Here is a 16407-nt window from a genome sequence, read left to right on the forward strand (position 1 = left end):
GCGGGCGGGCCGATCACAGACAGTGGGCGGGCCGAATGCGGCTCATGCGCTGCCCCTTGCCCAGGTCTGTTCTGGAGGGTGGGGTGGAGGCCACTGTCTCTCTCCCCAGGCCTCAGGAAAGCCTCCAGAGCTTGTGGATGGATAAAAACGGACCCAACAAAAGTCTATACCAACCACATTGCTAATGAAAATGAAACTAGGGTTAGGTGAGTTAGATCTCTTTGTAGTTAGGCCAAAAATTAATGCTAGAGATAGATTCTTAGAGGTTGTCTAATGAAAGAGGACATGACAGCTTTTCGTTCCAACCTGTGTGTTGACCACAGTAAAATGCATGGGAAAATCTGACTGCGAATTGCCATTGCCAATTGAAATTAGGGTTAGAGTTAAGGGTTAGGGTTGTCTTACTGGAAATAGGAGCAAAAACTGATGTCTGGGATAGAGTCTTAGGAATTTTCTATGGATAGTGAAGGTTACAGCTTTTCGTTTGGACATTTTTGTGGGGCAGAGTAAATTACATGGAAAATATGATTGATAATGAATATCAAAGTAGTGTTAGGGGCTGGGTAAGTGTTAAGATTAAGGTTAGGGTTAGCTCTGCTTGGAATCAGAGACAAGAATTGATGTTGGAAATAGGTTCGTAGAGATTCTCTAAGAAAAGATATTGTGTCAGCTTTTGTTCTAATTTCTGTGTCCACTACAGGAAAACTCCATTGCCATTGCCATTATTGGAAGTAGTGTTAAGGTCAGGACTAGGTCTCCTTTGACTCAGGGCCCAAAACTGATTTTAGGAATAGTTTCTCAGTGATTCTCTAAGGTTAGCGATATGGCATTTTTTCTTTTGGACCTCTTTCAGGATAGCAAAGTTAATAGCTTTTCATTCAGACGTCTTTGTTGACCATAGTAAAATCCATGAGAAAATCCTGTTGCCAAAGAAAATTAAACAACAAAGAGCAACAAATATGATTGGGGGACTGGAGGCTAAAACATACGATGAATGGTTGCAGGAACTGGGCATGGCTAGTCTATTGAAGAGAAGGACCAAGGAAGACATGATAGCAGTGTTCCAATATTTGAGGGTCTGTCACAGAAAGGAGGGGGTCAAGTTATTTTCCAAGGCACCTGAAGGCCAGTCAAGGAATAATAGATGTAAATTGATCAAGGAGAGATTCAACCTGGAAATAAGGAATAAAATAATAAAAGTTGTTAAAAGTTAATAAAAGTTGCCTTCTGAAGTTGTGGGAGCTTCACCACTGGAAGCTTTGAAGAAGAAACTGGATAGCCATCTGTCAGAAATGGCATAGGGTCTCCCGCTTGGGCGGGAGGTTAGACTAGATGACCTACAAGATCCCTTCCAACTCTGTTAACCTGTTCTGTTAACCTGCTGCCAGATTAACTGGGATTTGAGCATTTTTCTTAGGACAAATTCCTTGTGTGTCCAATCACACTTGGCCAATAAAGAATTCAATTCAATTCAATTCTATTCTATTCTTAATTCTCATTACACTGTTCCCTCGATTTCCATGGGTTCGAACTTCGTGAAAAGTCTATACCACGGTTTTTCAAAAATATTAATTAAAAAATACTTCGTGGTTTTCCCCCCTATACCACGGTTTTTCCCGCCCGATGACATCATATGTCATCGCCAAACTTTCGTCCGCCTTTAATAATTTTTTTAAAAATAAACTTTAATAAATAAACATGGTGAGTAATAATCTAAATGGTTGCTAAGGGAACGGGAAATTGTAATTTAGGGGTTTAAAGTGTTAAAGGAAGGCTTGTGATACTGTTCATAGCCAAAAATAGTGTATTTACTTCCGCATCTCTACTTCGCGGAAATTCAACTTTCGCGGGCAGTCTTGGAACGCATGCCCTGCAAAAATTGAGGGAACACTGTATATCACTCTGGAAGTCAGATGACTTCGAAGGCTCCATCCAATTATGCTTTTTGTTATAAAGTAGATTTAGGATTAAGGTTAGGTGTCCTAAGAGTCAGGGATGATAACAGATGTTAAGGGATAGAGGAAAAGAGAAATGAAATGCATATTATATGAATTGGATAATTCTTCTTTCTATATTTAACTGTACGATTTTCAGTATCTTTTTTGTAACATCCTGGTGGTTCCTTGCATTGTCAAACACCAAAGTTATAGCAGCAAGGTAATTCTCCCAAAAGTATCTTGGATGGAATGGGTCAATTGTTTTTAATTTTAATTGTCCTGCAGCTTTCTTTCCCTGAGAATATCCAACAAACAGAAATTACCTCTTAAGATTTATTTAAGTGTGCAGTGAAAAAATCTAGGCTAATTTTATAAACCTGTGACTCCCTATAAACCTCAAAGCCCCCACGGATTAGACTGCTAAAACCTGAAACATGTTTTCCCACTCCCCTTCAGTTGAAGTGTAAAAATTATAGTGTAAAGCTTCAAATGAGCACATCTCAGTTAAAAAAACAAAACAAAACATCCAAATCTCTTGGTGGAATATGTGATAGGTCAATGTTGTTTTCTGGCTCTGAGAGCCAATATATGGTAAGTGACGTATATTTTCAGCAAAAAACTTCACCATCTTTGCTTCGGAGTGATATTTCTAATTCTATTTGCCCAATGGTCTAGGACAGTGATGGTGAACCTATGGCACAGATGCCACAGGTGGCACGCGGAGCCATATCTGCTGGCACGTGAGCCATTGCCCTAGCTCGTGCATGTGTGTGCTGGCCAGCTGATTTTTGGCTCGCACAGAGGTTGTAGGAGAACATTTTTGCTTCCAGAGAGCCTCTAGGGGAATGAGGGAGTGTGTTTTTACCCTCTTCCAGCTCCAGGAAAGCCTTTGGAGCCTGGGGAGATTTAAACACAAGCCTACTGGGCCCAACAGAAATTGTGGCGGGACCCAGGAGAAGAGCCTTTTCTGTGGCGGCCCCGGCCCTCTGGAATCAATTTGCTGACCTTTATTATGTTTATGTTCAGTTGGACTGAGTGTGTATGATTGTGTAACAGATAGGTTTTTATAACAATGTATTTTAAATTAGTTTTTTAAAGTTTTTAACATTAGATTTGTATTTATATTGTATTGCTGTTATGTTGTGAGCCACCCCGATTCTTCGGAGAAAGGCGGCATACAAATCTAATAAATTGTTGTTGTTGTTGTTGTTGTTGTTGTTATTATTATTATTATTATTGGAAACAGGCTGTTTCTGGCCCCCAGAGGGCCTCCAGGGGATGGGGGAAGCGGTTTTTGCCCTCCCCATGCACTGAATTATGGGTGTGGGCACTCGCGCATGCACAATAGCGCACATTCACGCTCTTTCGGCACCCAAGGAAAAAAAGGTTCTCCATCACTGGTCTAGGACCATGATGGCGAACCTAGGGCATGGGTGCCGCAGGTGGCACAAGAAGCACGCATGTACGCCCTGCTGAGCTGATTTTCAGCCTTCTGGAGGGTGGGAAGAGGCTTTTTTTCGCCCTCCCCAGGCTCCAGGAAAGCCTCTGGAGCCTGGGGAAGGCAAAAAAGAGGCCCAATGGACATATTGAAACTCTGCAGGCTTCAGTGAGGCCTGTGCGCATATGCGTGGGGAGAGGGTTATGTGCAAATGTGCATTATGGGTGTGAGTCTGCTAATCTTTCCTGAAGAAGAATGGAAGCAGAAGAACAGGATATCAGAGTTGGAAAGGACTTCCTAACTTTTTGACAACATTGATTCGTTCCGTGGAAGACAATCGCAGCTTAAAATAGGTCAATGCTTCATTTGCTATAGGTTTGCAATCACTGCCCTATAAACTACCAGACAAATAACTATTCAATCTCTTCTGCAGTGTTGGAGCATCCACAATTGCACTGGAATATAATTTCTGCTCCGCTCTTCCTTTCCCTGTCACAATATTTCCCAAGACAGAATTTTACTTGACGAAAAAAGAAAAAATTAAACAGAGCTAAAATGTCTATTGTTTTTACCTGCAGGGCCTCCAAGAACCTGAAGGACCCAAGCCTCCGGCCACGGGGGACCAGACAGAAAGTGGCATTGTGCAGCATTTCACGATAATCATACCTAAAAGGAAACAGAATAAAATAATATTAATAATGAATCCCAAGATAATTGCACATGAAATTTTAAACATCTGGCAATGTTGTTAGAATAGTTTCTGGACAATTTCACAACTGTAAAGTTGAAGTCACTTTAAGAAGAAAAAAAGAGGAAGGCAAAATGTATAAATTAGTTTTTTGAGTCCATGTGTTCAAGCGGAGTACATGGTAGGAGCACCTGACAATTGATTCTTATTTTAAAAACTAAGCAAGGAAGGAAATACATCCATGCCCTATAGAATAAAAAGATCCAGAATTTTTGATTCAAAAATTGATTCTTTAGCTGTCTGGTTTGGTGTTGCAACCCAACAGGACCGACATAGACTTCAGAGGATAATCAGAATTGCAGAAAAAGCAATTGCTGCCAACCTGACTTCCACTGAGGACCTGTATACTGCACGAGTCAAAAAGAGGGTGGGGAAAATATTTACTGACCCCTCACATCCTGGACACAAATTGTTTCAACTCCTACCCTCAAAACGTCGCTACAGAGCACTGCACACCAAGAGAACTAGACACAAGAACAGTTTTTTTCCAAACGCCATCACTCTACTAAACAAATAATTCCCTCAACACTGTCAGACTTTCTACTAAATCTGCATTTCTATTCTACTAGTTTTTCTCATCATTCCTTTCACCCATTTCCTCCCAGGTTGACTGTATAACTGTAACTTGTTGCTTATATCCTAAGATTTTTATTAATATTGCTTCTTCAGTGCTTATTTGACCCCTATGACAATCATTAAGTGTTGTACCACATGATTCTTGACAAATGTATATTTTATTTTATGTACGCTGAGAGCATATGCACCAAGACAAATTCCTTGTGTATCCAATCACACTTGGCCAATAAAAATTCTATTCTATTGTATTCTATTCTATCATTTCAACATATGAATGTTGGTTTAACTTGTCGTTTGAACCTAGAAAATTGTGATTAATTCAATTAATTGAACTGAATCACACAAAATCTTGATGTGATCTATGAGAAATAAACCATTTATATTTTGTAGGAATAGCGCTGTCGTTGGAAAGATTGTAGTTTGAATCCGGGCTTGGTCATGGTTAAAGCAGTCTACCAAAATCAATGGACAAATTTAGTCCATTGATTTTGACTGCATACTCTATCTTGCACCTAACTTTGTACATTCTTTGCCTTTATTAAGAATTTCACTTTCAAAGTGGAAAATCCCTTTTAGATAGGATAGGATTAGTGTTGTAATATCTTCTGATATATTTTATAATGAGTTTAAGTAAACCTAACTTAAGTAGTGGGAACTTGTCAATTTTGGCTGATCTTGAAACACTAGAAAAGGTATGATTTGATTAATAATTGGATAGGATATCACCATATCTAGACTGAGAACAAAAACGGATATCCACACAGTCCTACATGAATATAAAAAGGATTTATTTTCCTAAGCAAGTTCACAAATTGTTGTTTAAAATCTCTATCTATCTATCTATCTATCTATCTATCTATCTATCTATCTATCTATCTATCTATCTATCTATGGTATCATCTATCCATCCAACCATCCTACCATCATCTGAACAGTTGATTTTTATTTTCAAATATTAGAATAGAGAAAAGTGGATAAAACATATTGGAGACTTATTTTCTCATAAGCAACCTATGATTAATGAATGAATTTAATGCATCCCATAACTGTTCTATGTTTTCAATTGAGCCATATATTGATACAGAAGCTTCACAGACAATGCATCAAGTTCTTATCGAGAGAAGAAAATCTAATATCCATCTAAAGCCATCAAGATTAATCAGTTGGCAATAAAAATCCTCTTAATCAACCAGGAAAGGACAAAGAATGAATAGAATGAATCATATTGTGCAGCTATGGGTCAGCAAGCATGAATTCAATGAGAAAGAGGGGCAATTCTGAATGTTTATCTGCCTTATAACGTAAGAGTAGAGTCTAAGGAAAAATAAAAATTGGCAACAACATAAAGTATTGTTCCTCTAGTGTTCCTCAAAGTTAATGCATTCAGCGACACATGACTTTCTTTTAAATTCCAATGAACATTTGCAAAAGCTTTTAACTGTCCCACCCCACCCGCCAAAAATAAAACAACATCACCTCCACATTAAATCCCTAAAAGTTTCAAGCCAGATTGTAGCTAATGGTACTTTTGGCAAACCTGTAATGACTTGGAAACTGCCGACTACTAAACTGATGTCAAGAAAGCCAAGATTAAATATCTCTTCCTACCTTTCCTCTCTAGATTGAACACTGATACATTTATTTCTCCAGAGAGTTTTTGCAAGCTGCAAATAGGTGCTACTTTGACAGTTAAAATCATGCAGCAAAATTTACCCAACCCTAATAATCTCATTTAATCATAGCCTGAAGGCACTGACTTTTTTTTTTTTTAAACTTTTTGTATTGGGCAGGAGAAAAGAATAGAATATACAGAAATGGATATTCAGCTCTATTTTTATATTTATTCTCCTTGAGGATACAAAGACAGGTGCGAGCTAATTTTGATTGGACTCATCACTAGGAAGTCAGGATAGTTTAAACAAGGTGTATAATTTGCATGAAAAAGGATCAGTGAAATACAGTAAGTTAGATGAACTTCATGAAACCCAATTAAACGCTCCACCTTTCTGTTATTTAAAAGTATAATAATAATAATAATAATAATAATAATAATAATAATAATAATTTATTAGATTTGCATGCCGCCCCTCTCCGAAGACATCTAAAAGAAAGGGGGGGAAGTAAATCTATCTTTTCCTCTACTATCTTTCATCTCGGTCTTTAATTTCTCCTTTACATCTGCACAAAGTAAAATTTCATTCCAAAGTTGATCAGCCAATTGTTACGTTTTCAGTAGATTCCCCCAATCATATCTTCACTGTAGCATGGAAGAACTGACAAAGTCATTACAGTATACAGCATCTGTTTTGAAACTGACTGTAAAATAACCAGAAAAAGGAGGAGACATAATTTATCTGCTCCTATTGCCTTTAGGATTTCAGTATAGAACAATTAAAATGCTACAATTGAATTGTAATTTAAACATTTGTATGCTGCTTTCTGTTTTAAGAACAAATCTTGAATTTTTAACATGGGCAAGCAGGGATAAACGATGAAACACACAGGGAAGAATAGAAAACAGGATTTATAATTTTAGTAACATTTAGTTTAAATCGGATCTAGTGCTGGCTTTCTCCTTTGTCCTGCATCTCATTTCCAGAGTCCTTGGAAAGTCTCTTAAAAGGCCAACTGTTCCACCCACAAAACTCTACATCATTCTTGCATAGGTAGGTGCCATGCTAATCTGCTCTGTGTTGTTCCAATTTTAGCATACAGGCTGCCCAAGCAAGCATAACCTGAGTTTTCCTGTTTTAGCATCAGCCTGATGTGTAGATGCTCTCAATGCTTCAGTAAAAGCATTAAGCTTGGCTGCCCATTTCCACACCTCACTGCAGCCTGCAGTACAAATAGAAGGTAATGTGACTTTGAACTAAGCATGGTGCCTGATGACTACATTGATCAAATCTGCAGTTTTCTTGGGAGCAGCCACTGACTGCTCCCAGTTTTCTTGGGAGCAGCCACTGACTAGCATCTGTTCCCAACTTGTCATTTCATCCTTCAGCCCTGGGGATTCTTCTCCAGTTAATAACTAGGTGCACAAAGTATCTCCCCCCACACCCTTTAAACAACAACAACAAAAGCGAAATGTTTGCTATCATTCTGAAGTGTTGGTATAGGGTCCAGAAATACAGTGGTAGCTCTACCTAAGAACGCCTCTACTTAAGAACTTTTCTAGATAAGAACCAGGTGTTCAAGATTTTTTTGCCTCTTCTCAAGAATCATTTTCCACTTACAAACCCAAGCCTCCGAAACTGTAAATGGAAAAGGCAGGGAGAAGCCTCCATGGGGCCTCTCTAGGAATCTGCTGGGAGGAAATAGGGCAGGAAATGGCAGGGAGAAGCCTCCATGGGGTCTCTCTAGGAATCTCCTGGGAGGAAATAGGGCAGGAAAAGGCAGGGAGAAGCCTCCATGGGGTCTCTCTAGGAATCTCCTGGGAGGAAATAGGGCAGGAAAAGGCAGGGAGAAGCCTCCATGGGGTCTCTCTAGGAATCTCCTGGGAGGAAATAGGGCAGGAAAAGGCGGGGAGTAGCCTCCTTGGGGCCTCTCTAGGAATCTCCTGGGAGGAAACAGGGTCTCTACCCTCCTTGTGGTTTCCCCAATCCCACGCATTATTTGCTTTTACATTGATTCCTATGGGAAAAATTGCTTCTTCTTACAAATTTTTCTACTTTAGAACCTGGTCACGGAACGAATTACGGTAAATTTGTAACTAGAGTTAGCACTGTAAACTGCATGGAGAAAAGTCCCAAAGGTGCATTTCAAGAGGCAACTGGACTTTCTGGTTGTTCTTTGAAGACGTTTAGCTTCTCATCTAAGAAGTGAAACAATGAGTGAGAATCTCCATAGATTAGCAGCAACGAGGCAGTGGGAGAAGGTCAAAAATTATATATTAACAACATCAGTAAGCGATGCAAATGTAAGAAATAAAATTCAATCACTTTATAAAGAATGAACAATGTAACCCAGAGATGAAGCAAATGAAGAATACAAAATTGAATCTTCCCTGGTGAAGGGAATTTTTATTTTTCTGTTTGGTGATGGTACTATGTTTTGTAAAATTTTAAAAAATCAATAAAATTATATTTTTTTAAAAAAGAGAGAATCTCCATAGACATTTGCATGGAGAAAACTTTCCCATGAATCCAGGGATATGTATTTCTGCATGCATCCAAGTATATGTATACTAGGATCTATATGCATTAGTCCTACATCATCCATGTGAAACACACTTAAAAGTTTAGAAAAGCTACATATTTTAGAAATGGACATTTCTAGCAGCCATGTAGCTTTCCAAACATTGAAAGAAAATGAGGGGAAAAGACTTTGTTATTTAGCACTTGCTATTTTGGGATGGTGCAAGTACATTTAGAACCACATTTAGAACTCTGTCTACGTAAACAATTCAAAACTGGAAATCCTTAAAATGTTCAAAGAACAACATGATAGCAATCTCTAGTCTGAAGGCTCATATAATTGGGGGGAAAATGTAGCTGAATGAAGAAATATTACCAGCTAGGTGCAAAACCCCTAAGCTCAGATAATATGGAACGTTTTCAAGAGAAGGGAAAAAAAGATTTTATAAGTCCTTTTCTCTCTCATTTCCTGGCAAGTTTCGAATGCAGCTTGAAGAAAAGGAGAAGGCGTTTACCAAGCCTATAAAATGCATATTAGCCGAAGATCCTTCAAGGCCCTAAATGCTGGTCTCCAAGGAAGGAAGAAGACACCTTTACCTCCACCCCATTTCAGAAGAGTACAAAGCATTGATTTTCGCGGAAACAGATGAATAGTCTTAGATCCTCATTATCCAAAGTGATTGACAGACACTTTTCAGTGTTGGATGGACCCTTCTTACATATAAATTGTATGCTCTACTACTTTGATCCTTTAGGAGACAGGAGCGCATGCTTAGGCATGGTTTTAATTCAATGGATTAAAAATCCATTGAATTAAAGATCAAAGGGATCTAGTCTTGCTCACCTACATGACTCTTTTCATTTTATTTTTTTTGCTAAAGGTACCACCGGTTACAGTGTACTCAACATTTTTCAGCAGTGAAATCATGGAATCTAATTATTAGCTTGAAAAAAGATGATCTAATCTTTTTAGCCTTCCTTCCTTCCTTCCTTCCTTCCTTCCTTCCTTCCTTCCTTCCTTCCTTCCTGGCACCGGACCAGAATATCTTCGGGACCGCCTTCTGCCGCATGAATCCCAGTGACCGGTTAGGTCCCACAGAGTCGGCCTTCTTTGGGTCCCGTCAACTAAACAATGTCGTCTGGCGGGACCCAGGGGAACAGCCTTCTCTGTGGTGGCTTCGACTCTCTGGAACCAGCTCCCCCCTGAGATTAGGATTGCCCCCACCCTCCTTGCCTTTCGTAAACTCCTTAAAACCCACCTCTGCCGTCAGGCATGGGGGAAGTAAAACATCTCCCCCTTGCCCACGTTGTTTTGGTGTTTGTTTGATTGATTGTGTGCTTGTTTTTTATATATATTGGGATTGTTTTATGAATTTCTTAACTTAAAATTGTAATTGGATTGGTGGGCATTGGATTTGTCACTATGTACTGTTTTTGCTATTGTTCTGAGCCGCCCCGTGTCTGCGGAGAGGGGCGGCATATAAATCCAATAAATCCAATCTTCCTTCCTTCCCTCCCTCCCTCCCCTATACCCCAAATTGGGTTTGTGCTATTTTCTTCTCTTACACTCCAGTTCTTGTATAAAAGCTTTGGGATCAGATTTACAAAGCACACCCCAAAACATTCTTCTTAGCTCTTGTGATCTGATCTCATGCTAGGAATCCTTCCTCTAAAACTGTAGTGCGGTGGTTAATTATGAGCTAGTAATTAAATTAGAAATTCCAAGAGAGAATTCATCTTTTACGTGAGAGTTAGTTCTCACACCGGCAGCTGAAAACTGTATGATAGCAGGGTTTGACTGTTACCAAAATAAGACACAGATGGAAATTGAAGCTCTGGTGTAAAAAAGAACCTGGTAGTCTTTACATGCTGTGAGGAAGGAAATAGAGCAGACATTTTTAAAAATCCCATTTCCACAAATGGAGCAACTGTTAGAATTATTTTGTTATAGCTTCCCACTTTATTTTTTTCTGAAATATTTTCAGAAATTCTCAAATCCCAATAAGAACGCAGTCCAAAACTTGCCTGCAGATGACAGACCAAAATTTGCCCGATGCTGTAGACATTCATTATATTAAAAACTGAACTATAATTCTTAAAACACGTCTACGGGAAAAACCAGCTTTGAAATGTGGTGTTAATTCATTACAAGTAGATGTACAACCACTGCAACTGTCATAGTTATGAGTGAGTGGCCCAGTATCTGAATTTTGATCGTGTAATCATGGGGATGCTGCAATGGTCATTGTTGTGGTTAGCTCCTGCCCCAAGGACTGTGGATGTGGGGGAGACATCCACATGCTGCAGGCCTGTTTTGCCCCCGGTGGAATCTGATGATGAAGGCTCCTCTGACCAAGAAGACATGAGTGACAGGGAGGAGGAGAGTGTGGCAGACAGCTCAGAAGGAGATCAATTATCTAGCTCCTCCTTGGATTCAGAACAAGAGTTAATGATACAGCCACGCATGCAGAGAGCGATGCATAGGCAACAACAACTGAGAGATTATTATCAAAGAAAATGAGGCCACCTGTGGTTGGATGGGGCTGTGGTAATTAGTGAGGCTGCTATAAATAGCAACCTGTGTGTTTGGCCATTGTGGAGGATTATCTGATCGTTGTGTTTCATGACTGCTTTACTGACTGACTTTTTGGGGTGCTGATTTTTCCCTGCTTTGAAACTAAACCAGAGCAAAGTGTGTTTCACTTTGTGAAAGAACGACTGAATTGCCTCACAGCTGCAAGCTAAGTATCACAGGACTGATAAGGGACTTGTATAAATTACCAGTTTGTTTGGAGACGAGTGCTCTTTGCTATAACAAAAGAGGGCTTGGTTTAAGTGAATTTTCATTATAAACAACATTGTTTTGAATTTTCAAACGTGTGTGTGTCTGAAATTTGTACCTGTGAATTTTTGGGAGGAGTCTACCAGAGAGCCCGACAGAACAGTCATAAGTGTGAAAAATGGTCAAAAATCTCTTTACAGTGCCGTTGAAACTTTAAACGTCACTAAATGAACTGTTGTAAAATCGATGACTACGTGTGTAAAAGTAATGAGAGAAAAACTTAGAGTGCTTTTATGATCTCATTGCAGTTATAGGTAAAGATATACAATTGACAGAAACCAAACTATAATGCATATGAGTTGGATACAACGATTAAAATAAGCTCTGCTTTAAATATCACCGTTTTTCAAGTTACAGGTCTAACGGTACTTAAGAAAGTGAAACATTTAAGTGTTTTGAATCTTTCACTGAAAATATGCAGTGGAACTGAGCTATCCCCCACATAAATACTCTAGACCTCAAGGAGGTTATTATTAGCATGCTTTTAGCATTGGTAAAAAGCTTTACGTTTTGAGAGAACATCTTTAGAAGTTAGCACCACTGATTTTGCGTGTGAATCAATTATAAAACAATGGATATGATACCACCAACGTCCCCAAGTAGGGAGAAAAATGTTCTTTTTTCCCAAACAGATTATACTATCTTTTAATTTAGAGCTGTGATGTCGAACCTATGGCACATGTGTCACAGCTGACATGCAGAGCCCTCTCTACGGGCACACAAGCCATCGTCTAGCTCAGCTCCACCGCATATCCACATGTGTCTCCCGCCGGCCAAATGGTTTTTGGGAGGGGTTATATGTGCATGCGCGGGGGGACACAGGGATCACGCATGCATGTTGGGGAAGTGCAGAGGGTGTGGCGCACCCCCACAGCCCATTTTTGGTCCCAGGAGGCTGCAGAGAGGCGTGCTAGGCCCCACAATGGGGTGGAGGGAACACACACAAAGACACACCTGTTGAAATAACAAATATAGACGAAATGACATTTGACAAAAATATTTCTTCTGTCATACGAATCCCAGCAACCGATTAGGTCCCACAGAGTTGGCCTTCTCCGGGTTCCGTCGACAAAACAATGGACCCACGGGAAGAGCCTTCTCTGTGGCAGCCCCGACCCTCTGGAATCAACTCCCCTCAGAGATTAGGACTGCCCCCACCCTCCTTGCCTTTCGTAAACTCCTGAAAACCCACCTATGTCGCCAGGCATGGGGAAATTGATATACCCCTCGGCTGTTCCGCTTTATGCATGATTTGTTTGGATCGCATGATTGTTCTTAATAAGGGTTTTAAATATTGTTTTTAATATTGGATTTGTATATTGTATTGTTTGTTGTGAGCTGTTCCGAGTCCTCGGAGAGGGGTGGCATACAAATCTAATAGATTATTATTATTAATTATTATTTCACTTGCTGGACGAACATTTCAAATACTCCCAACCTATCTCAGTTCTTTCACATCAGGTGGAACATCTAAACATTAGTGAGCAATTGTTGAAATATCTCTATTACCTGTCATTTTTATCCTGAAGGACAGTAGAAACATACTATACAGGAATCTCAAATCTTACATATTGCGTAATTTAGGGGACCTTTTTTTTTTTTAAAGGGCAGATTTGGCTGCAGACAGAAACACATCACTGAGATCTCAAGCCCACTAATTTTTTAACATGTTGTTCGGAAACAAATGTACTTCTATCACTTGCCACAGATTCTTCTTAATTGTTTGTCTTAGATTTTAAATCACATGTTCTGGAACTCGGTTATATGTACAAGTTACTGAATTTTAATTGGTTTTACCTAGAATAGCTTACAGTGGAATATGACCTGAAATCAAATCTCACCTCCCCCTTAAATTAACTTTCTGATATCCTACGCCTACAGTCTCAACAAAATACTCTCATATTGTGAATTTAACAGGTGGGGTTTTTTGGGGAAGAATTTGAGTTCCTACCCTAGAGGTACTTAATGTTAAGATGCAAAGAATATCAAGACTGGTCCTGGCAGGTATAAAATACAGTAATACCTCATCTTACGAACTTAATTGGCTCCCGGGGGAGGTTCGTAAGACGGAAAGTTCGTAAGACGAAACATTGTTTCCCATAGGAAACAATGTAAAATCAATTAATCCATGCAACGACACCCCCCGCAAAAAACGCCGCTGCTCGGCTGTCACCTTTTAAAACAGCCCGGGGGGTGGGGGGCTTCCCAGCGTCCTCCTGAACCCGAACGCCAAACCCGAACTTCTGGGTTCGGCGTTCGGGAGGCCGCCGAGAAGCCTCCTGGCTGTTTTAAAGGGTGACAGCCGGGCGGCGGGGTTTCTCAGCGGCCTCCCGAACGCTGAACCCGGAAGTTCGGCAAAAGTTCGGGTGTGGGAGGCCGCTGAGAAGCCCCGCCGCCCGGCTGTCACCCTTTAAAACAGCCGGGAGGCTTCTCGGCGGCCTCCCGAACACCGAACCCGGAAGTTCGGGATTGGCGTTCGGGTTCAGGAGGACGCTGAGAAGCCCCCCGGCTGTTTCAAAAAGCGACAGCCGGGCGGCGGGGCTTCTCAGCGGTGGCGGCGGGTTCGTAAGAAGGAAAAAGTTCATAAGAAGAGGCAAACATTTTCTGAACCCCGGGTTCGTATCTTGGGTTGTTCGTAAGCCGAGTGGTTCGTATCATGAGGTACCACTGTACTTATTCTAATATAATGCTAAAGAGCTAACTTTCAACCCCTTTCATATAATCTAAAATACATTAACTATTAAGCATAGAGTTTCATAGATGGAACAAGTGAAATATATAGATGGGTGAATTAATTGATGCTACTCTTAAAAATCTACATTATGCTTCCTCACAAAGAATTCGTTCTGCAAAATAGCAACATTTTCTCCAGACTTAACACTGATTGAATGAATAGCCATAAAGATTTTGTGTTTTATTTATATTAAAACTTAACTCTATACATTGTTAATGTATGGAAATATCCCAGTTATTCTGCTGTGTGTTCAAGGTAACTCATCTATAATTCCTTTCTCACAGCTGTAGGCAAACTGTTGGGGTATAACAATTTGCATATTGATAATAATAATTTGCATTAACCAACATTATGAGTTGCATTTAGGTAGCAAAATACCAGAGGTGAAATGTGAAAAGTTTCCTTACTGGTTCTGTGAGAGTGGCTAATTTTGTGGGTGTGGCTTGAAGTTTGGTAGGCATGGCTTCAGATGGGCGTGGCTTGGTGGTCAGTTGGGCATGGCCAACTTGTAAAATATGGTAAAACTCAATTAACAATGCTTTTGCATCACATCTCCCACAGGCCTCTTCCAATACGGACCCACATCCTACCACATGTGCAATACCAGGACCTCTGCTTGCAGGGCAAGTGAGTGAGGATTGGCGGACAGGTTCAGGGGCGTAGCCAGCCAGCCATTGCGGGCGGTTTGGCGAAGCACGGGCAGCCACCCCTTACCTGTCCGTCTGAACCGGGAGCATTTCGGCCCTGCATAACAACACTTTCTGTTTCTGGGTAATGGAATCCTAAAATACCAAAAATAATTATATCTGTAGTCGGAATAAAAAGCTGTTTAAAATATTATTATGAAAACTTCTTTCACTGGATGGAAGAGAAAACTTGTTTCAAAATTGTGATCAATTCTGTAAGCCTTCTACTGCAGCAACGGGATTACCAGATACTCCCTTTGTCCCCGACAATTCTCTGTCTAACCTGACATTAATTTAAATTTTAAAATAACCCTGGAAAACTAGCACATTGCAATGAACAATTGTAAGCTAAGTTGTAACATTATTATCTTCAGAAATCTCCTAGGCAATTTTAGAAATTTTGAGTGAATAGGTTTTGTAGCTCTATGCCTTGTTTTTAAATGAGGAGGGAAGGAAGGAAGGAAGGAGGGAGGGAGGGAGGGAGGGAAGGAAGGAAGGAAGGAAGGAAGGAAGGAAGGAAGGAAGGAAGGAAGGAAGGAAGTCTATAAGATTGAGTATAGAAGCGGTGGAGGTAGGGACCATCCCCGGAAGCTAGAGAGCACAACCAACCATTGCAAGTCTTTTCTGTGTCTGCCTTTGACTTGCTTCCAAAATTTCATTCCTACCACTAACCCACAAACATTGCTTGCTTCTATATTAGTCCTGGAACTTGTCGGGTCATTGTGTCTTCTGCAAATTATTTGATTTAAGAATCACAAACTTTGATAAGGTTTGATTTAGCCTGTGTAGTCTCATTGTACAGTATGTTGGCCATCACTCCAATCAGTGGTGGGTTTTTTTAAAAAAAACCAAACACCCCCCCCCCCTTCTGTGGGTGTGTCATGGCTTGTGAGTGTGGCTTGGTGCTGTGGCAGGGGAAGGATACTATGAAATCTCTATTCCTACCTCACTCCAGGGAAAGGTTACTGCAAAAATCCCCATTTCCTCCCAATCAGCTGGGACTCGAGAGGCAGAGAATAGATGTGGGCGGGGCCAGTCAGAGGTGATATTTACTATTAAGTCTAGGCCCAGACGGAGCGAATATTAACAGTCTTTATTAGTCGGACAACACACATAACAGGAACAGCGCTTTGACAGCTGACAGGGTATTTATACCCGGCACAATTCTTACATAACCAATGAGAAGCCAGTATTCCTCCCTCCAACCAGAACGACCAATGGCAAGACAGTTACTAACTCTAAGCAAATACATTACACTCCTTTCCCCTTACTGTGGAAACTACATAATCCCGTAAATAAGCGGGAGGGCGCCG

General features: G+C 40.4%; 1 protein-coding gene across 1 annotated transcript in view; it reads right to left on the bottom strand.

The window, feature by feature from the left end:
• The window catches only part of EXT1 (exostosin glycosyltransferase 1), a 416144-nt gene that overhangs the window by 71698 nt on the left and 328039 nt on the right, over positions 1-16407 (bottom strand). The window contains exon 2 of the mRNA XM_070748246.1: positions 3948-4041. Within this exon, the coding sequence (XP_070604347.1) occupies positions 3948-4041 (94 nt within the window). The remainder of the gene's footprint in view (positions 1-3947; positions 4042-16407) is intronic.

This window comes from Erythrolamprus reginae, chromosome 3 (genome assembly GCF_031021105.1).
Source record: "Erythrolamprus reginae isolate rEryReg1 chromosome 3, rEryReg1.hap1, whole genome shotgun sequence".
In the NCBI taxonomy this organism is placed as follows: domain Eukaryota; kingdom Metazoa; phylum Chordata; class Lepidosauria; order Squamata; family Dipsadidae; genus Erythrolamprus; species Erythrolamprus reginae.